This window comes from Megascapheus bottae, chromosome 24 (assembly GCF_031878675.1).
Source record: "Megascapheus bottae isolate mThoBot1 chromosome 24, mThoBot2.hap1, whole genome shotgun sequence".
Classification (NCBI taxonomy): Eukaryota; Metazoa; Chordata; class Mammalia; order Rodentia; family Geomyidae; genus Megascapheus; species Megascapheus bottae.
The window spans coordinates 9,045,893-9,068,232 of NC_143532.1; the positions used below are offsets into that span (position 1 = coordinate 9,045,893).

The 22,340-nt window shown below is 38.3% G+C and overlaps 1 protein-coding gene and 1 non-coding gene across 2 annotated transcripts in view; both read right to left on the bottom strand.

Moving 5' to 3' along the window:
- The window catches only part of Ap1g1 (adaptor related protein complex 1 subunit gamma 1), a 68,245-nt gene that overhangs the window by 10,013 nt on the left and 35,892 nt on the right, over positions 1–22,340 (bottom strand). Inside the window, exons 7-19 of the mRNA XM_090357326.1 lie at positions 19,716–19,811; positions 18,874–18,954; positions 18,428–18,526; positions 15,355–15,410; positions 13,968–14,081; positions 12,794–12,934; positions 12,059–12,113; positions 8,203–8,325; positions 7,682–7,771; positions 5,761–5,888; positions 4,075–4,179; positions 3,111–3,252; positions 2,606–2,732 (exon numbers count right to left, since the gene is read on the bottom strand). Coding sequence (XP_090213452.1) covers positions 2,606–2,732; positions 3,111–3,252; positions 4,075–4,179; positions 5,761–5,888; positions 7,682–7,771; positions 8,203–8,325; positions 12,059–12,113; positions 12,794–12,934; positions 13,968–14,081; positions 15,355–15,410; positions 18,428–18,526; positions 18,874–18,954; positions 19,716–19,811 — 1,357 coding nt within the window. The remainder of the gene's footprint in view (positions 1–2,605; positions 2,733–3,110; positions 3,253–4,074; positions 4,180–5,760; positions 5,889–7,681; positions 7,772–8,202; positions 8,326–12,058; positions 12,114–12,793; positions 12,935–13,967; positions 14,082–15,354; positions 15,411–18,427; positions 18,527–18,873; positions 18,955–19,715; positions 19,812–22,340) is intronic.
- On the bottom strand, positions 13,559–13,644 carry LOC150046908 (small nucleolar RNA SNORD71). Its single transcript, XR_016539589.1, has one exon. It is a non-coding gene; the product is annotated as a small nucleolar RNA SNORD71 (small nucleolar RNA).

Genomic DNA, 22,340 nt, shown 5'->3' on the forward strand with positions numbered 1-22,340 from the left:
TCACTGTTCAATAAAGTGCAATTATCAGGTGGATTCAAAAATCTAAAATGCAAAACCTTTTTTTTTTTTTGGTTGACCATGGCTTAAACTCTGGGGCTAGGCCCTGTCCCTGAGTTCTTTTGCTCAAGGCTACTGTCCTACTCCCTGAGCCACAGTGCCACTTCCGTTTTTCTAGTGGTTAACTAGAGATAAGTTTCATGGATTTTAGTGACTGGGCTGACTTTGAAATGTGGGGCTGGCTTTGAAATGCGATCCTCAGATCTCAGCCTCCTGAGTACCTGGGATTACGGGCATGTGAGGAACCGCGCCTAGCTAAAATTAAAAACTTCTAACCTTAAAAATACTAAGAAAGTTGGGGAGATGTGTTTAAAAGATACAGTAAAAAAGGAAAGCAGGGGCTGGGAGGTTGGCCTAGTGGTAGAATGCTTGCCTAGCAAGTGCAAAAGGTAGGGTTCGATTCCTTGGTACAACATACATAGAAAACACCCGGAAGTGATGCTGTGGCTCAAGTGGTAGAGCTCTAGCCTTGAAAAAAGTTCAAGGACAGTGCTCAGGCCCTGAGTTCAAGCCCCAGAACTGGTAAAAAAAAAAAAAAATATATATATATATATATATATGTGTGTGTGTGTGTGTATATATATATATATATATATATATGATGCATGTGACTACAGAGTGAAACTGAAAGCCAAGTAAACTGAGGAAATAGTTAAAACACACCACCAAGTCTCCCTCTATGTCATGCAATGAGAAAGCAGTCCTCTTAAAAAAGATCCTTAATTTAACCAGACTCATAAAGATGAAAGTACTTTAGTCTATAAAAGTAATCCAAATTAAATACAAATTAATGCACTTTATTGAAGCAATTACATGAAGCAATTACATAAGAAAATTCTAAAAACAAATATCCAACCGCAAATAACTAATAAGAAATAGTACACATTCTTTTTGTTTAGCATTTTTTAAAGAAAAAGTCTTACTAGGTGACACAGTTGGCTTGAAATTCACATCCTCCTACCTCAGCTGCCCAATGGCTGACTACAAGTGTGCATCACCAGCCGAGCACTGGTGGCTCACGCCTGTGATCCTTGTTGCCCAGGAAGCTGAGATTTGAGAGGATCAAAGTTTGAGGCAAGCCCAGTCAATCCAGTCTTTGAGACTCTTGTCTCCACTAAATTACAAAGAAGCCAGAAAATGGAGCTGTAGTTTGAATGATAGAGTGCTAGCCTTGAACACAAAGAAGCTGAGGGATAGTACCCAGGCCCCTCGGTTTAAACCTCACAACCAATCACAAAAAAAAAAATAAAAATTAAGTCCCTAATAATTTAAAATTATAAAGACTGTATTATCCTGCTTTTTCACGTATCAATCATACCTTTAATATTTGAGGATTTGAAATTGACTATTTGTAAATTACTAAAAAGCATATAAGCAACATTTTGAAATTTTGCTAAAATATAGATACAAATCATAAGCTCTTAGTATATTAGGGAAACATCATTTAGTCAAAAATCATTTAGCCTAACTGACCGATCAGCATCCTTATTCCTAAGGCATGTTCTGCTCAAGGTCATTAATGCTGTAACCTGCCATTTTACTTTTATTGTTTTGTTTTGCTTTGTTTTTGCCAGTCCTGGGGCAAAACTCAGGGCCTGAGCACTGTCCTTGGGCTTCCTCAAGGCTAGCACTCTACCATTTGAGCCACAGGACCATTTCCTGCTTTTTCTATGTATGTGGGTATATGATACCAAGGAATTGAACCCAGGTCTTCATGCATGCTAGGCAAGCACTCTACCACTAGGCCAAACTCCTGGCCCACCATTTTACTTTTAAATACACTTTTCCAGTTATACTTTTTACACTGCAACTCAGGATAACAAGAAACTACAGTGATACTCTCAGACACTGGAGTTTCATAATATCACTTAAGACATCAATTACAAATGTCTTCCAGAATATAAAGAAAAACCTCAAAAGCAGGTTCACAAATGAAACATTATTTGAGTTATAATTATAAGTATTTTCTCCTTTGGTTTAGTGACAGCAAGGGTGAGAAGAAAGGAAGAAGAAAAAAAGTAGGCAGTAACTCAACATCTCACCATGAATGGCCAAAGACATTGAAAACTAAACATAAATAGAGACTTAGAAAAATTGTCTTGAGACATTAACTAAAGGCATAGGTAACTTGGGATACATTCTTTGTAAGCCTAAAAGTCCTTTCTATGTAAAAAATATTATGAGTAATTTATCCGCCCAAAAAGAAAGCTACCCTAAGGCAATCTTTATGAATTATCTTTAGTGAATGAGCATAGCAGCTTATATCCTATATGTTGGTAAAAATTCTGTTTTGTATTGTAGGCATGGCTCCAATGGTAAAGTACCTGCCTAATAAGTGCCAAGGCCCTGAGTCAAACCCCAGTAGCACACTGCCTGTGCCCCACTCCCTGCCCCTGCAGGGGGAAAAAAAAAAGCCCATAGACGCTTATCTTTTCTTTACATTTAGACACTTTTATCTTCATCTGCAGGAAAGTCAGCGTTCAGCATTACTTTTCACCAAAACTCTCTATATATACCCAAGCATTAAATAGCTTTCGTGTGGCCTCACCTGTAAGGGTGATATCTCCCAGCAAATCAAGAAGTTCTCCACCAGCAGAAGCAGGTTTGCTTGTAGGTGCAGTTGGAATAACAGGTGTTATGTCATTTCCTCCCAACAAATCCAATAAATCATTGGCCTAAACAAGGAAATAACTCAAGTCATTAGTTATTTAAGCTAGGTATGCCACGAAGTTCTTCAATTCTTAAAAATAAGAAAGGGGCCGGGAGTTTGGCCTAGTGATAGAGCGCTTGCCTAGCATGCATGAAGACCCGGGTTTGATTCCTCAATACCACATACATAGAAAAAGTCAGAAGTGGTGCTGTGGCTCAAGTGGTAGGGCTCTAGCCCTGAGAAAGCCCTAGGACAGTGCTCAGACCCTGAGTTCAAGCTGTAGGACTGGCAAAAAAAAAAAAAAAGGTAATCATCAAGTAATTCAAAATATTTAAGGAATTTAGCTAATTTACTCTTGACTACTGGATCACCAGGAACCCTACACAAACAAGTGAAAGACTACCTGGCTGGTGGGCTGGGGCCCAGAGGGTGGTGGTTTAGTCTCTAATGGAGCTGGTTCCGTCTCCCCATTTGTCTGCACAATGTCAGTAGGGCCATTTGTGGTCACTTTTTCCATGACAGGCATCCTCTCCAGTAGGGCAGACCTAGAAGAATCTGAAGTGGTTAAATTCTAGGCAGTTAACCTATATTTCCTACCTCAAACAATAATTAGTAACAATTTTGAAATCTAACATGGAGAGCCATCTTATATTCCCTCCCAAAATTATAACATTAGAAGAACAGATCTAAATTCTTGATGACTGAATTAGGGATATGAAAAAACCCATGAATAAATATAAATGTTCACCTACATTCCTAAACATGTATTTCAATACTAGAATGAGATAAGATGCAAATCAACACATATTAATAGTCTCAAATCAAGTGGGTAAGATTTTGGCTGTCTCTGTAGATCACTAATTTATAATAATAATTTTGTTTAAATATTCTAGCTATATGACACAGTTCTATAATCCTAACATTTGAAGCAGGAATATTGCAAATTCAAGGCCAGGCTGATCTGAATAGTGAGTCTCTATAGTTGAAAAAAAAGACAAATAATAAAAGATATTGCCTAATAGAAGGAAAAAAAAAGATGAAGCTACCGACCCAAAATATTAACAGTATTAGGATATGAATGAAATTATCTCTTACAAAAACAAAAAACAAAAAACAGTAACACGACCCTTACTCTGTTTCCAAATGAACTGGAAAATGAAACAAACTTTATATGTCAAAGGGGAAATGGAAATGAAACAGCAGAACATAAAAAATGTACATGTTAGTGGGTAGGCAAAATACAAAATGGGACAGAAACATTCAAGTAATAAGAACTAATTAGATACAGCACATAGACTGACTCTCCTGTAGGGATTATTGAGATAATTTAATGAAGATGCTAAAGGTGCTTAGTTTCTTTTGCTCACCTCATGTGGTCATATTTCTTAAAAAGTGCATTATATTCTACTGCCCTCTGCTGGAGCTCCACATCAATGCTGCTTCCATAGATGGAAACCACTTTTTTAATTCGGCTGTGGAATAAAATGATAAATAAAATACAATACCGAAGAGGAAATTCTAAACAAGAATGAACGTTTAAATCACATTTAATCTCTGGTCACTTTTTTTTTAATCTATTATGAGGCTTGAACTCAGGACTTGGGCGCTGTCCATGAACTCTTCTGCTCAAGGATAGTACTCTATCACTTTGAGATATAGCTCCACTTCTGGTTTTCTGGTGGTTAATAAGAGATAAGAATCTCACAGACTTTCCTTTCTGGACAGGCTTTGAACCATGATCCTCAGATCTCAGTTTTCTGAGCAGTTGTTAGGTATGAGCCAGCAGCGCCCAGCTTGACTAAAAGTTTTAATATTTATCATAACTTACATAGTTTTTCAAAAACAAAACATCCTTTGTCTTCATTCAATCAACATTCTCTATTTTTCTATTATAATTATGTTCGACTTCTGTTAAGTATTCCAGAATTGGAGCTGTAGTTCAAAATGTAAGAGTGCTAACCTTGGCTGGGAGTTTGGCCTAGTGGTAGAGTGCTTGCCTAATATGCACGAAGACCTGGGTTCGATTCCTCGGTACCACATACATAGAAAAAAGCTGGAAGTGGTGCTGAGGCTCAAGTGGTAGAGTGCTAGCCTTGAGAAAGTCCAAGGACAGTGCTCAGGCCCTGAGCTCAAGCCCAGGACTGGCAAAAAAAAAAAAAAAATAAGCTGGAAGTGGTGCTGAGGCTCAAGTGGTAGAGTGCTAGCCTTGAGAAAGTCCAAGGACAGTGCTCAGACCCTGAGCTCAAGCCCAGGACTGGCAAAAAAAAAAAAAAAAAAAGAGTGCTAACCTTGAGCAAAAAAGCACAAAGACAGCACCCAGACCCTGAGGTCAAGCCCCAGACCAACAAAAAGAAAACGTGGGGGGTGAGGGGAGGGAGAGAATCACTGTAAAGATTTAATCATCAGAACACTCAAGGTTTTATTCCTATTCAGATCACTCAAAATATTATAATAGACCAATTTTTCTTTTTTTGCTAGTCCTGGCTTGAACTCAGGGCCTGGACACTGTTCTTGGACACTTTTTGCTCAAGCCTAGCACTCTGCCACTTGAGCCACAGTCTGGCTTTATCTGAGTATGTGGTACTGAGGAATGGAACCCAGGGCTTTGTGCATACTATGCGCGTACTCTACCACTAGGCTACGATCCTGGGCCCTACCCAAAACTTTTATATGGAAAACAGCTTCTTTCTCTTTTTAAAGCTTAAGAAATAATTCTTAACTTTTTAGCTTCAAAAATCCCTGATAAGATGGAATGAGGGGAAAGTACATATTAAGTAAGAATTAGGTATGAATTGATCCTTGTGAAAATAAGTAGACTAAGAAAACAATCATTCTATTTTCTCTGCTGCTCTCTATATTTGAAATTTTCCACAATAAACCATTTTTAAATATGTGAGCACACACATATATGTGTATGTGTGTTTGGCTGGGAAGTAAAGCCAGGACCTCATGCATGCTAAGCCAGCTCTCTACTACTAAGCTACAGTCCAACCCTAATAAGCCATTTTTAATTATGAAACAACCTATTCAGTGTACTTTTCTTCAATACTCACTTTACAGTGCAGGTGAATCGAGTAGAAAGCTTCATAATGGCAGTGAGAGCATAACCTCTTGTCACAGAGGTGGACATATTAGAGATTAATACACTTTCTAAAATATCCAAGACTTCATCCTCTGTTACCTAGGAACAAAAATGAAGGGGAAAAAAGAACACACAGAATTAATGGTCACACTAAACATCTGAATAAAGTTAGGATACTGCTACCCATCACAAGAGCCTTAAATATAGCCTGCACTTTGCTAGCCCACCAGTCAAAAGTGGAGCCCTAAACAAACACCAGTGGCTGACTCCCATAATCCTAACTAATCAGAAGGCTGAGACAGGAAAGTCTGTTAGATCTATTTCCAAATAGACCAGAAAAATCCCAAAGTAGAGCAGTGGCTCAAGTGGTAGAATGTTAGCTTATTTTTTTTTTTTTTTTTTTGGTGAGGAGGAAGGGTCCGGTCATGGGGCTTGAACTCTGGGCCTGGGCGCTGTTCCTGAGCATTTCAGCTTAGGGCTAATGCCCTTACACTTGGGCCTGGGTGCTGTACCTGAATTCTTTTTTTTTTAAATCCACGAGAACTCTCACTTCTAATTTATTTTATTTTATTTTTTTGGCTAGTTATGGGGCTTGAACACAGGGCCTGAGCACTGTCCTTGGACTTTTCTAAAAGTTAGAGCTCTACCCTTGAGCCACAGCATCACTTCTGGCTTTTTTCTATGTATGTGGTGCCGAGGAATCGAGGAATCGAACCTGGGTCTTTATGCATGCTAGGCAAGCACTCTTCCACTAGGCCAAATTCTCGGCCCTGTCCCTTAATTCTTTAGCTCAAGGCTCCTGCTTTACCCTTGAGCCACAGCCCCACTTGCCATTTTTGTTTTTTAGTGATTAATTGGAGACAAGAGTCACGTTCTTTAGTGCCTGTGCTGACTTTGAACCACAATCCTCAAATCTCAGCCTCCTTAGTAGTAAGGATTACAGATGTGAGCCACCACGATGAGCTAGAGCGCTAGCTTTGAGCATAAAAGCTAAGAGACAGCACTCAGTCCCAAAAATGAGAGAGAGAAAAGAGTGAAGACTGAAACATATAATAGTTTTAAGGGGCAAAAGAATTACAAAGAAAAATCTGAGAAGTTTAAAGGGTGTTACCATAACTTTCTGAAATAGGTCCTTTAATGAGCACATTAAAAAAGAAATACATTTCTATAACATACAAACCCTTAGCCTAATTTTGATTAAGTTCTAAATACTAAGTCCCAGTGATTGTAAATAGGGATTCCCTCCTTGAACACTTGTTTGTTAAACTTGTCATTTAAAATATGATGTAAAAATCAACATTAGGGCCGGGAGTTTGGCCTAGTGGTTAAAGTGCTTGCCTAGCATGCATGAAGACCCGGGTTCGATTCCTCGGCACCACATACATACAAAAAAGCCGGAAGTGGTGCTGAGGCTCACGTGGTAGAGCTCTAGCCTTGAGAAAGTCCAAGGACAGTGCTCAGACCTTGAGCTCAAGCCCAGGACTGGCAAAAAAAAAAAAAAAAAAAAAAAAAAAAAAAAAAAAAAAAACAACATTAATAAATTCTTTAATTTAAAAAAAAAAAAGGAATACGCCTGACTTCTTACTCATCAGCGCCATAGTAAGAGAATAAATAATTCAGCTTGCTAGGGAGATAAGCCTAAAATATTTGTAGATTTTATTTTTAGTGCTAGGAATTGAACCCAAGGCTGTATACACCTTACGATTGATCTCCATTAATGTTTCAATCTCTCACAATGGTCCATATCCAAAACTAGCGTGTTTCCTAACATAATTCTGGTACTACTTAAAATAGCTTTCAAAGCATGAATTTCAACTCCCCATTAAAAACACTACTTTCCCACGACCCAAAATACTTTTCTCCCTTCCTTAACCGAAACTAACAAAGGGTACCTGAACAGGTTCTTCTTCTTCACATTGGCCAGAGACAAGAAGATCACCATATTCACCTATACACCATGCAGCTACTTGCACCAAAGGTTGCTGTCGAAAGAAAAGTCAAGGACTTCAATTTTGCCAAAAATACTTAATGACAAGCATAGATCATTTAATTATAAAGGAAAGGAGTACATGTACAGTGTTAAAAACAGTGGTATATCAGAAAGTAAACAGAAGGCCAGGCACCATTGGCTCACACCCATAATCCTTGCCACTGAGGAGGCTGAGATCTGAAGATCGTGGTTCAAAGTCAGCCCAGGCACAGAAGTCCATAAAACTTTTATCTCCAATTAACCACCAGAAAACTGGAAGTGGCGCTGTGGCTCAAAGTGGTAAAGTGGTAGCCTTGAGCTGAAGAGCTCAGGGACAGCACCCACGCTCAAAGTTCAAGCCCCACACAACCAATAAAAATAAAGAAACAAACAAATGAAATAAACAGAAGGTTTTTCCAAGTAGAAAGCAAATAAAGTACTTACTTGAGAATAATCACCAAGAATTGCTTTGTATAAGCGCTGGACGGTATAAGCATGCATCTCCACACTATTGGTTATTAACTGGATCAAATTGGGGACTGCATCATCACGAACATAACTTCCTGCCTAAAAGGAAATACCTAGTTATCACTAGAAAAATATAGCAATGGTAACAAACATTTTTATCAACATTTTGTTTAAATATTAGTATAAATTACAGCAGCATCAATACACATATGCAATGTACTTTGATCTAATTCACCCATCGATTATACTCTTAGTCCCCACTTCTCCTTTACTTTTTACAAACAGTATTTAGTAGGTTTCATTATCATCTTCATATGTATACACACACATATATTGATATAATACATGTGCTATGCAAAGAGTATTTATTGTACACTTAGATCGTGTTCTCCCTCTAGCACCCTTTTCTTCTCCTTCCCAATAGTTTCTCCCCTCCAGACAGTTCCCCGTTCAATTGATTTTTAGGTCTAAAGCTTCCACATAAGCAAAAACATGAACTTTTTTAACTTGGCCTATCTTATACAACATATGATTTCCAATTTCATCTACTTTCCAGCCCATTCTACCAACTATTCTTAAAATGAAAATAATAAGAAAATCCTCAACTTTAAAAATCCTTAAACTTTAAGCCAGGCACCAGTGGCTCATGCCTATAATCCTAGCTACTCAGAAGGCTGAAATCTGAGGCTCTGGGTTCAAAGCCAGCCTGGGTGTGTAAAAGTCTCTGAGATTCTTATTTCCAATTATCCACCAGAAAAATCAGAAATGGTGCTGTGGCTCTAAGTAGTAGAATACTAGCCTTGCGCTGAAGAGCTTAGGGACAGTGCCAAGGCCAAATTCTAGCCCCACAACCAACCGAAAAGAAAAAAAATCTAATATTCAAAAACCTTGTCTAGCTGGGCACTGGTGGCTCATACCTGTAACCCTCACTACTATGAAGGCTCAGATCTGAGGACTGTGGTTCAAAGCTAGCTGGGCATGAAAGTCTGTGAGACTCCAATTAACCACCACAAAATCAAATTAAAGACAAATAATAAAAGGTCCAATTTCTTTTCTTTTTTCTTTCTTTCTTTTTTTTTTTTTGGTGGGTCATGGGGCTTGAACTCGGCCTGGGCACCGTTCCTGAGCTCTTCAGCTCAAGGCTATGGCCCTACCCCTGGTCCTGGGCATTGTCCCTGAGTTCCTCAGCTCAAGGATTTTGCCCTACCCTTGAGCCAAGCCCCACTTCCTGTTTTCTAGAGGTTAACTGGAGATAAAAAGTCTCAGGTCCGGGGGTGGGGGGAAGGAAATGGGGACCTAGACATGAGAAAGGGTATCAATGTATGTGAAGTAATGCACCTTCTATCTGGTGAATATAATGTAACCCTTCTATTAATTACAATAAAAATATATGAAAAAGAAAAAAAAAGTCTCAGGTCCTTTTGTGCCCAGGCTGGCTTTGAACCTTGATCCTCAGATCTCAGCCTACTGAGTAGCTAGGATTATAGGTATGAGCCACCACGCCCAGCTCAATTTCTTTTCTTTTGTCATTTATGGGGCTTGAACTCAGGTACTGGGTGCTAGTCCTGAGTTCTTTTGTACAAGGCTAGCACCCCACCATTTTGAACCACAGCCCCACTTCCAGTTTTCTGGTGGTAAATTAGAGATACAAGTCTTAAAGACTTACCTGACTAGACTGGCTTTGAACCGTGATTCTCAGATCTCAGCCTCTTGAGCAGTTAAGATTACAGGCGTGAGCCAATGGCAACTAAGCTAAGGGTTCAAATTTTTAAGAGTAGCTAGGCATATCTGTAATCCTAGCTACACAGAAAGCCAACACTTGAGGACTGCAACTGGATGCCAGCCCAGGCAGAAAAGTCCATGAGACTCATCTCTAATTAACCACCAAAAACCTGGAAATGAAGCTGTGGCTCAAGTGGTAAGAGTAGTAGCCTTTTGAGCACAGAAGCTTAGAGACAGTACCTAGGCCCTGATTTCAAGCACCCCCTAAAAATAATAATTACTATTATAATAACAAATGTATAAAGAATATATATGTATATGTTTATATATGTATATATACACAAAATGTGCACATGTAAACATGGGTGTACATACAGGTGTACTTATATATACACATATATGTATGCACATATGTACATGTGTGCATATATAAAGAAAGCACTTTTTTCCTACTTAAAACTGGGAAATTCATGGGCCAGGAGATTGGCCTAGTGGTTAAAGTGCTTGCCTAGCATGCATGAAGACCCGGGTTCGATTCCTCGGTACCACATACATAGAAAAAAGCCAGAAGTGGTGCTGAGGCTCAAGTGGTAGAGTTCTAGCCTTGAGAAAGTCCAAGGACAGTGCTCAGGCCCTGAGCTCAAGCCCAGGACTGGCCAAAAAAAAAAAAAAACCAAACTGGGAAATTCATTTTTTAAACTGTATTTTGGGGGGTGGGGCCAGTCCTGCAGCTTGAACTCAGGGCCTGAGCACTGTCCTTGGGCTTTCTCAAGGCTGTCTACCACTTGACCTACAGCGCTACTTCAGCTTTTTCTGTGTATGAGGTACCAAGTAATTGAACCCAGGTTTTTGTGCATGCTAGGCAAGCACTCTATCACTAGTTCAAATTCCTGGCCTCAAATTTCAAAATTTTACAAAGTACATTCACTGAAAATTTAACTAAAACCACCACTCCCTGGCCTTCATGTTAAAAATCCTATAGGCAGCTGGGCACTGGTAGCTCATGCCTGCAATCGTAGCTACTCAGGAGGCTAAGAAATGAGGATCACAGTTGAAAGCCAGCATAGGCACTAAAGTCCATGAGACTCTTATCTCCAATTAACCAGAAAACTGGAAGTGGTGTTGTGACTCAAGTGGTAGTGCGGTAGTCTTGATCTGAAGAGCTCAGAGATAGTGCCCAGGCCTAGACTTCAGGCACCACAACTGACCAAAAGAAATGATACAGGCAAACTTCAGTATGTTACTCTGGGAAAGGAAGAGGTGATAAATGTATTAACAGTAGAAAAATAGCACATTCTACCAGGGGCAGGAAATGTCAGAGGCCCATTGAAATTATTTAGTATATGATGGACACATATATGTCTTGTATGCTTCTTGTTGGCTATACTCATGACTATTTGCCTATACTGATCATTTTGTATGGCTTGACAATAACATTATAAACATTCAAATGGCCCTGGGAAGGATAAAGGTTTCCCAGCTGTCCAAACAAACCAAGCCTACTGCCATGTCGGGTCTGAGTGCTCATTGTTCCATCTGATTAGTATACTCTTCTCCAAGGTCTCTACCTGGCTTGTTCCTCACTTCATCAATGGTATTACTCAAAATTTACCTCCTCTGAGACCTGCTATCATTATTCCATATAAAACAATTGGCCAAACCAGGACCACTCCTGCAATCCTAGCTACTCAGGTGGTTGAGATCTGATGACCGTAGTTCAAAGCTAGCCTGTGCACAAAAGTCCATGAGGCTCTTATCCCAAATTAATCACCAGAAAACTGGAAATGGCACTGTGATTCAAGTGGTAGAGCTCTAGCAGTGAGCTGAAGAGTTTAGCAACAGGGCCTAGGCCCAGAGTTCAAGCCCATGACCAACAAAAAGAAAAGAAAAGACCAGTTTCTATATATCCCACCCTAACTTGCTTTAATGCTGTTTTAGGCTTTTATCATAGCACTTAAGTTACATATTTTTCCATGAATTTTCAATCTCTCCCACTTCAACATAGGCTCTTGAGAACAAGGGCTTTATCTGGCTCATTTCCCGCCTCCCCCCCCCCCCCTCCGCCATATATATCCGAGTACTTTGCATAGGTAATTAAGAAGCTACTTACCGTTGTCAGAACACGCATAATTGTGTCTATATGCCATCGTTTAGAAGGTGCATACCTGAAAAAATAAAGACAAGGGTAGAAAAGTTGAAACTAGTAAACTGTACTGTATTCAGTGATTTTTTTCAAAAACCCCCTCTCCAGTGATTTTGTTCAAAAATTCCATTTGTCCTTGTCTTTCCTAGGTTCCCTGGTGAACTAACATTTGAACATCTAACCTGTCAGCAATCACCATTTCAAAAGATGATGAAATATTCAGGTATTTTCCCTAATACTGAAATAGAAGTAGATGAACTGAGAAATGGAACTTTGTTCTAGTTTCTCAGAAAACAAATACATATACTCACAGTATAAATATAAGAAGAAAGGAGACATTTCCCTGACCCAGACAACTCCAGGACTGAGAACTCATTTCCTTAAATTCAGAGTGGAAAGAATAATCATACTACTGAAATCTTGAGGTATTTCCTGCTTCAAGTTCGACATAGAACATCTAATTGAAATACAGTAACAGTATCACAAGGTTAAAGGACAAGCTATAAGAGGAAATTACAAGTGGGATTTTGTTTAATTTCAGCAGACTTAAATGCTGGCTATACTATTTTTCTCATATATAACTACCTAATTCAGAACCTAAAATGTTATGTTTTTTTTTTAATGTTTACAGCCTTTTCCCCATGTTTAAAGATGCTTTCAAAACTCTCCAAGCTCCTTTTACTAGTAAAACCTAAATCTTACTTTTCTGCAGCAAGAAAGATTCCAGATGCACAGTCAGCTTTAAATTCTGGCTCACATGAATCCAGAAAATAAAGTAATTCCTTCATCATGCCTCGGATATTATTTCCATTTACCAGAGCAAAACTCAATTCCATTGCACGCCTTGCAGAGGAAAAGATTAAAAAAAAATTACAGTGAGAATTAAACAATGATCCTGGTATCCCTCTGAATACCAAAAGTACTAACAGACATATTACAGTCTTTGCCCAACCTTGTAATTTCAATCTTTGGAAGTTATATAACCAAGAAGATTTATTTGTGTATAATCAAAGTTCTGATATTCTCAATCATGACAACACTTTTTTTCAAAAACCTCAAACTGAGTACCCATGGCTCACACCTGTAATTCTAGCTACTCAGGACGTTGAAATCTGAGAATTTCAGTTCAAAGACAGGCTGGGCAGAAAAGTTTATGAGACTCTTATCTCCAAATAGTGTTAAACTGTTCTGTGCAAACAAACAACAACAAAAAACCTGGATATCAATAAATGCTTGTTAACAGAATGGCTTCAGAGACCATTTTAAATCTTTGTTCTGAATTTGAACACAACCAAAGTTCACTGAAACTAACCATAGCTGGGTCTTACAAATATCTACAGTTCTAAAAAATTATTACATTGAGGGGAATTTATGCCTTTTGAGTGTGCTCTTGGCCGCCTAGCAGTATTCTAACAGTATTCTAACACATTTGCATCCAGTACCTTATGTTACAAGTACTATGGAAAATGTGTGCTGTCAGTAATTTGAGTTTCAGCATTGTGTTGAGACACTTAGCCGATGGATCACTCCTTATTTTCATCCTCCAGCACACAGAACATAGTACCTATACTTACTTAATTGCTTATTTGGACCTGTTATGTTTACCAAAGAACCAAGACAACTTCAGAATGCTCTTGTATATTTATTTCCTCCTGGTCACCTAATTGGCCTAAACTGCTCTTGTCAATCCTTACGAAGGCAGGATCTACTCTGGAGAGAATTCATCCACGAACATAGTGACTAAATATATAAATGCCAACATTCTTCTATCAAAACCAGTGCAAACTATCAACTAAGGTAGTCCACAGAACAATTAATACTCTGATTTTTCTCACTTCATGTAACAGAAAAACTGAACTGAAAAACAACTTGTTACCGTTTTATTGAGACATCTAAATCTTTTAGACAGTCCACAATTGTGCTTCTGTGCCTCTGTACAGCATTATGATCTGTTTGTACAGTCTTCAACAAAGATGTCAGTGCTACATATCTAAATGAAACAAAGTTTCAAAAGTACAGTTAAAATGTAGTCAGCCCAATGGCTCACTCCTGTAATCTTAGCTACTCAGGAGGGTGAAATCGAAGATCAGAGTTCGAAGACAGCATGGACAAAATTGGAGATTCTTATCTCCAATTAACCACCAGAAAACTGGACATGGTACTCTGACCCACAGTGGTAGAGTATTACTCTTGAGCACCAAGAGGCTCAGGGACAGCACCCAGGCCCTGAGTTCAAGCTTCAGGACTGGCAAAAAAAAAAAGTACACTTAGGACCTTTACTCTGTCTAAATAATAAAAATGTCCAAAGGATGGGAGAACACACACATTAAGTTTTCTAGCACAGAATACAGCAAGCAGAAAGCTTTTGACTAAAAGACCATTTAAGCTTTTAAACCTGACTCAAGTATTTCAAAACCTTTCAAACAGAAAAGTAAAACAAGCAGGCGTTATTTTCAGGCTGGCTTATCCTGAAAAATGCAAGAGGAAATTATTTTAATTTTACTACTTGAGCCTTCTGTATTTTATTTGATATTGGAACTAAACTGCTCATAAAAATTATGTTTAAAATCCAGTGTTTAAAAATATTTTTAGAATATAATTTAGTGTCACAGGTTTATTTTCATTTCTATGATTACCATGATTAAAAAGAAAAAAAAATCCTGATTAGAAAATAACAGCAGGCAAGAAATTGAGACTGCTATTACTAATTAACCACCAAAAAGCCAGAAGTGTAGGTTTTGCCTTGGGGGCAAAAGCTATTTAAAAACAAAAAACAAAAACAGATTAAGCGAGATGGTGTCTCTCGCCTAAAATCCTAGCTACTCAGGAGACTGAGATCTGAGGACTGAGGTTCAAAGCCAGCCTGGGCAATAAAGGACCTGAGACTCATCTCCAATTAACCTCTAGAAAACAGGAAGTGGGGCCTGGCTCAAAGGTAGGGCAGCAGCCTTGAGCTGAAGAGCTCAGGGACAATGCCCAGGTCCAAGGGTAGGGAGGAAGCCTTGAGCTGAAGAGCTCAGGGACAGCACCCAGGTCCAGAGTTCAAGCCTCATGACCCACAAAAAAAAAAAAAATAAAAAAAAAATTAAAGCTAACATTTTGGAAAGTTCTCATGTATCACATTTATATATATATATATACACACACATGCATATGCATCATCGCATACACATACATGTGTACATATATACTACTTGAGTAAAACCACATTTGATAATATGTTTATAATGCTCAATATGTAAGATCTTGTTCAACTGACTTACCTAATATTTTTGTCATTGTTCAATAAGAAACGGCCCAGAATATTTATGGCTAGAACCTAAAGACAAATGGTATACGTTAAAAAATTAAATGACAATATTGTTTCCTAAGAAGTCAATTCCCAGCCTCTAATAGAACCAAGGTAGTACTTTATCTATAGACTGCTAGAAAAAAATAAAAATATGAATCTGTAAAAAAATCATATTCTGTTTCAATAGTAATTGCTAGATTATGCTAAAAAGTTTCAACATCACAAAAATACAATTAGTCCATTCACACATTTCTTGACATACAACCTTTAAATTCCTTCGAATTTCATTGTACCATTTAGTTCTGATGCACTAACTTTTAATGGATACCTGGATAGCTTCAAGATGGCCTGTTCAGCCAAGAGAACCAACCAAAGGACAGGATGCTTTCAGTTGGAAGAAGTGCTGAAATTAAGCTGATGACCAATAGGCAATGAAAAAAGAAAAAAAGGAAGGAAGGAAGGCAGGCAGGCAGGCTCATTCTAGAGCCAGCTGATGGCTCAAGTCTGTCATTCTAAATACTCAGGAAGCTATGATCTAGAGGATCTTAGCTCGGATCTTAGCTCCAAGTCAGCTACGGGGAAAAAAGTCTGTAAAACTCCATCTAGTCCAGTAAAATACTGGACTAGAAGTATAACTGAAGTGGTATAGCCCCAGCTGAGAGTAAGAAAATCAATTAAGAACTCAAAGTCTGGGTATAAACTTTTGTACCAGCACACATAATTACCAGAAGACGAAAAAAAAAAATCACCCTCCTAAATACTGCAGGCCAGAGCTTCTAGTGAATAACAAAATTGATGGGGAAGTCTATCAATAGTGAGCCAAGAGTTTGTCCTAGTGGTAGAGTGCTTGGCTAGCATGAACGAAGACTGGAGTTCAATTCCTCCGTGGTATACATAGAAAAGTCGGAAAATGGGCGAGGAGTTAGACCTAGCAGTAGAGTGCTTGCCTAGAATGCATGAAGACCAGGATTCAATTCCTTGGTACAACATACATAGAAAAAGCTAAAAAGAGGTGCTGTGGCTAAAGTGATAGAGCACTAACCTTGAGGAAAGCCCAAGGGCAGTGCTCAGACTCTGAGTTCAAGCCCCAGGACTGGTGGGGGGATGGGGGGGGGGTGGCAAGAAATGGTGCTGTGGCTCAAGTGGTAGAGCACTAGTCTTGAGAAAGCCTAGCCCAAGGACAGTAGTTAAAATACTAGGTCCCAGGTGCCAGTGGCTCACACCTGTAATCCTAGCTACTCGGGAGGCTGATATCTGAGGACTGAGGCTCAAAGCCAGCCCAGGTACCAAAGTCTGTGAGCCTCTTATCTCCAATTAACCACCAGAAAATCGAAAGTGGCACTGTGGTTCAGGGGTAGAGTGATAGCCTTGAGCTGAAGAGCCCAGGGATAATGCCCAAGCCCAGAGTTCAAGTCTCATAACCGACCAAAAACCTACTACTAACAATAACAGTAATAATAATAATAATAATAACAGTAATAAATGTGTCAGTCATACTAAAAGACAAAAGACTGAGGAAGGAATGTCATAGATTAGAGGAGACTTAAGGAGACATGAAAAACATAATGTGGAATTGTAGACTTGCTCCACGAACAACAAAAGACACTAGAAAACCAATTAAGCTACTCAGAAAGCTGAGATCTGAGGATCGCAGTTCAAAGCCAATCCAGGCACTAAAGTCTGTGAGAATCTAATCTCTAGCTAACCACTAGAAAATTGGAAGTGGCGCTGTGGCTCCAGGGTTAGGCAGTAGCCTTGAGCTGAAGAGCTCAGGGACAGAGCCCAAACCCAGAGTTCAAGGCCCATGACAAAGGAAAGAAAAGAAAGAAAGGAAGGAAGGGGGGAGAGAAAGAGGGAGAGAAAAGAGAAGAGAAGAGAAGAGAAGAGAAGAGAAGAGGAAAAGAAAAAGAGAAAGGGCCAGGAGTTTGGCCTAGTGGTAGAGTGCTTGCCTAGCATGCACGAAGACCCAGGTTCAATTCCTTGGTACCACATACATAGAAAAAAGCCGGAAGTGGTGCTGAGGCTCAAGTGGTAGAGCTCTAACCTTGAGAAAGTCCAAGGACAGTGCTCAGACCCTGAACTCAAGCCTAGGACTGGCAAAAAAAAAAAAAAAAAAAAGAAAGAAAACAAATTAATAATATAGAGTCAGTATTAATTTCTTGATCATAATAACAGATGCTTAATTTTGCAAGATCTTAACATTAGGTAAAGCTAGATTAAGAGTCCAATATGTGTGGAAATTATTTTTGCAACTAAGTCTAAAATTATTTTAAACAAAAGTTTATTAAAAGTGACAAAAAGAAAATGAGTAAGTATGCATCTACAGACACATCTGAATATGGCTATAATATCTCAAAAATTGAGCTTCATTCTGGAAAGAGAACTGAAAGGGAAAACTACACAGGAAAGCTATAAGGTAGACATTTTTTACCCTGTGTACCTATGGTACTACTTGATTTTCTAATTGTACATGTTCATTCCTAAACATAAAGAAATTCACAAGCCAAGTGGCAGTGGCTCATGCCTATAATCCTACCTACTCAGGAGGCTAAGAACCACAGTTCAAAGCCAGTCTAAACAGGAAAATCCATGAGACTGTTATCTCTAACTACTAGAAGAGCCAGAAGGGGAGCTATGGCTCAAGTGGTAGACTGCTACCCTTGAATACAAAAGCTCAAGGTCAGTGCCCAGGCCCTGAGTTCAAGCCCTAGAATTGGCACAAAAATTTCTAAAAATCACTCAAACATTACGTCTGTATTCTTTGAAATAATGAATACAACTCAAAGCCCTAAGTAACAATATGAAATGTTTCAACATTAACAATATCTAATTACACCCACTTTCTTACAAATATAATTATCATAATCAGTGTTAAGCTTTCATTGGGAAAGAAATGGTGTTTCACATACAGAAAATATATCATTGTAAATTTTACATTATTCCTTCATAGTAAAGCCAAGTTCCAAACGGAATCTATTTCCAAAGTCCAAAGTAATCATTCTCAATAAAATATCAGGAGGGAGAAAATATCTATAAAGACTTACTCGTAGTCCACTCTCTGATTTAATATCCATGATAGTCAAAACCGTTTCATAAAGAATAGCATTTCCTACATTTTTACTAGTCTCTGTATTAGTGGCAACCTGGAAAAACAGGAGATAAGGTAGAAATGATAAGATATTATCCAGCAGTAACAACAGACATTTCCAAAAACTAGCCAGACCTGTAACCCTAGTGATTCAATAGGCTGAGATCTGCGAGACTCTTATCTCCAATTAACCATCAGAAACCCAGATGTAGTGCTGCTGCTCAAAGTAGTAAAGCAGTAGTCTTAAGCTCAAGGACAGTGCCCTGGCCCAGATTCAAGCCCCATGATTGACCAAAAACAAAAAAGTAAAACACCAACAGCAACAAGAAGACAAAACAAAATTTGCTTCAACTAGTAACCACAATCATTCCATATGCTACAATCCAAGTTGTGGAAACTCACCTGTGCTAATATATCATTCATAGCTTCACTTGAGTCATCATCATTTCGTCCTAAAATTCTTAATAACCGTAAGATTCGTACCTAATGTACAAAACATGAGAAGCAGCAACAAATTATGCATGGCAAAAAGGGACCTGACTTGGTATGAAATTTAAGTAACTTAAATAAACTTAGTTCCCCAGAGAAACAGTACAAAAAAAAAAATCAAACAGAAGAATTTTAAAAGAATTTTGGAAGCTAAGTAGATTTCTATAGCTAATGAAATTACTGGACAACCTACCCACCTTTATTAACTCACAAAATGCAACCTGCAAAGACCTATTACACTGATAATCAAGTAAGGAACAATTAATTTTGACTATTAGAACTTCCAGCTTATTAATCTAATAAATGGAGAACCGTGTCTACTCATTAATACAACTAAATTAGTAACTACCAAATTCCTACCCAGTACAAACTAAAGAGAAAAGAAATGATCTATTCAAAAGCCATTCAAGCTGGGCGCAGTGGCTCATGCCTGTAATCCTAACTACTGAGGAGGCTGAGATGTGAGGATCACAGTTCAAAGCCACCCTGGGCAAAGCCAGCCTGGGCAGTTACACAATACCCTAGAGACTCTTATCTCCAATTAATCAAGTGAAGTGGGGCTGTGGCTCCAGGGTAGGGTGGTAGCCTTGAGCCGTAGAGCTCAAAGACAGCACCCAGGCCCAGGGGGTAGAGTGGTGGGCTTCAGCTAATGAGCTCAGGGACAATGCCCAGGCCAGAGTTCAAGCCCCATGACCCGCCCCATCCCCCAAAAAGCATTCAATTTAGAGATACTCAAAATGTGTTTTCAAACTTACCTGCAAAAAAGGGTCACTGATACCAGAAACATCATGTTCTGGGGAATATCCGGACATAATGAGGTTCTTTAGAATACGAACTAATTGGGGCACAAGCTGTAGAAAAGAAATATGCATCAAAAAAATGATTATATAAGACCATCTCTTTAATAAACAGGTCCTTTGGTTTAGAAAAAGGATACAAAGGATCTGAGTTCAAGAAAACTCTACTGATATAAACATATGGTAGATATTTGAAAAACGTAATTTAAGGTAACTTATTCCAAAGCCCAAGGAGTGTGTAGTTTGTCTGGACAAAAAAAAACAACAACAAAAAAACCCCCAAAAAACCCACTTTTTTAAAACTCCAGAACTATATATGCAAATTATTATAAACAACAATAGGCCAGAGAGCCCATTGGAATCAATCAAAACAGTTGTCCAGATGTCCACGGGCATGCTTACTTTCAACTTCTACAGTACTTGACGTACACAGGTGATAAAAAAAAATGTTCAGTCTTTATCCATCCAAATATTTGTATATAAAAGGTTATCCTACCAGAATATAACTGGTAATCTTAATAAATTTATATTTAAAATATACCACAAATCAAATAGAGAAAAAAATTATATCCTCTCACAGCTAGCTAAACCCTTTTCCAACAAAGGTCATTGATACCAAAGTCATCATTACCCATATGGGAAAAATGCAAGAAGAAAATATACCTTTCACCCTAAGAAACCAAAGCCAAGAATAACTCCTTTCCCTATTCTCAACTCATATGACATAATTTTGTTATACTTAATATGAACAAGCAATTATACATACTGATTTATGGACTGTTTTCTGATCTTACCAATGTGATTATACATTCCTTATGGTCAGAAATTCCCTTGTCCTTTCTCTACTTAGTCCCATTAAGTCATAACACATACTAGAAGCAATATTATTGCCAATTCACAATTATAGATGCTATAAATATTTCATTCATTTCATTTTTTTGTTGGTTAACTATTTGATTCTGAAATCCTACTCCAAAATGTTCACCATAACAGGAATTTTTTCAGTCTCCCATGTGAAAACTTAATGAAACCACATAACCAACACTAATGACATAAAGTTAAGAAATACCCAAAGTGAATACACAGTATCTTTTTTGTAGGCTATCTACATAGTCCCAACTCAGCTACAACCTAAGGTTTCCCTCCTTATATTTAGACTCTATTCCTTCCCATTCCTAAGCCTAAAAGGCAACCAAGATTAAAATGAAAGCCAAGCTATACCAAGACATGCAACCAAAACATTCAAAACATTAAGGCCACATCTAAATGCAAGAGAACACAATCAATATGAGCTTAAATATTTAAGTTTGGGCATAACATTTCAGAATTTAGTGATTTATAAGTCATCACTAAAATGTAATTTGGACAACTCCAAGAAAAAAACATATCTACGCCCCAGAGATCTGTAAATTCTAAACAAATCCTTAAAAAATGTCTACTGTGGGCAAATTTGTGTTATAGGTTGACAGCTCACCTTGCATACTTCCCAATGGTCTGCTTTTTTTGTACTACACATAACCCTAATTATTTTTTAAATTCTGGTTTAGTTCTTGGAGAAGTCCTTTTTTCCTTGGGCTACTAAATTCAGAAATTGTTTTATTCACTGCCAAAAGGCCAGCACATCACATAAGATTACCCTGGGACAGAAAGCAAATGTCTAAGTGTTCAGCATACAAATTCTTGGAACCCAGCTTTATTTTCCAGACAAAATGCAAATTACTAAAACTGATGATAGGACAAACGAAGTAAGATGACAAAGGGAAAGGCTGCAGCCATGAAAATCAGTTGATGCCCACCTACTCTACCTCTAAATTCTTTTAGTAGTCTAAAACGTCAAGGCAAGATTAAGTCCAAGTAAGAGGAAAATAAAAGCTCTAAATCTGAACTGAAAGCTCAGAAGTACAAACAGAGCTTTTTAAAGTATGAGATTACCCACATATGACTAAAATATCTACTTCAAAAGAAGCAGTGTTTTGTGTCAGCTCTCCAGACAGGTGAATCGCAATCACCAAAGCCACTGGGAAACTGCTGTTTCTCAAATGAAGATCAGGGAAAGGCAGAGGAGGGGGCTTACAACTGTGGGAAGGCTGCAACTGAAATCCAAGGCTGTTTTTGGAGTCAGGAGTTTTAAGTGACAAGACAAAAACTGGACTAGGGAGTTAGCCAAATATGCTAGAACAAATAACTCACAGTATTAAGCACAGCTTCAGCATTAGTATAGTTTAAAAGCCACACTTGTGGATGGATACACAAAAGCTACTAAAGACCTAATGCCAGCATGCACCATCTAAAAGAGGGTTAATTCTTACCTTTTCATTCTAACATACAGCAGGATTCCAAACAGACAACAGGAACAAAACATACAAAGCAAGCATTAGGGACAGATACGGGTCTCATACTATTATACAATAATTTAATCAAGACATGAACATCTAAGGGGAGTAAAAGCCAAAAGAAAAAAAAAAAGAATGAAAGCAAAAGAAAGAAAGACAGAATTCCTGTTAGATCAAAACTACAAAATGAGCCTGACTTATGGAGTCATCAGCAGTAGGAAAGGAATTAAACGCATAACTTCCAAAAAAC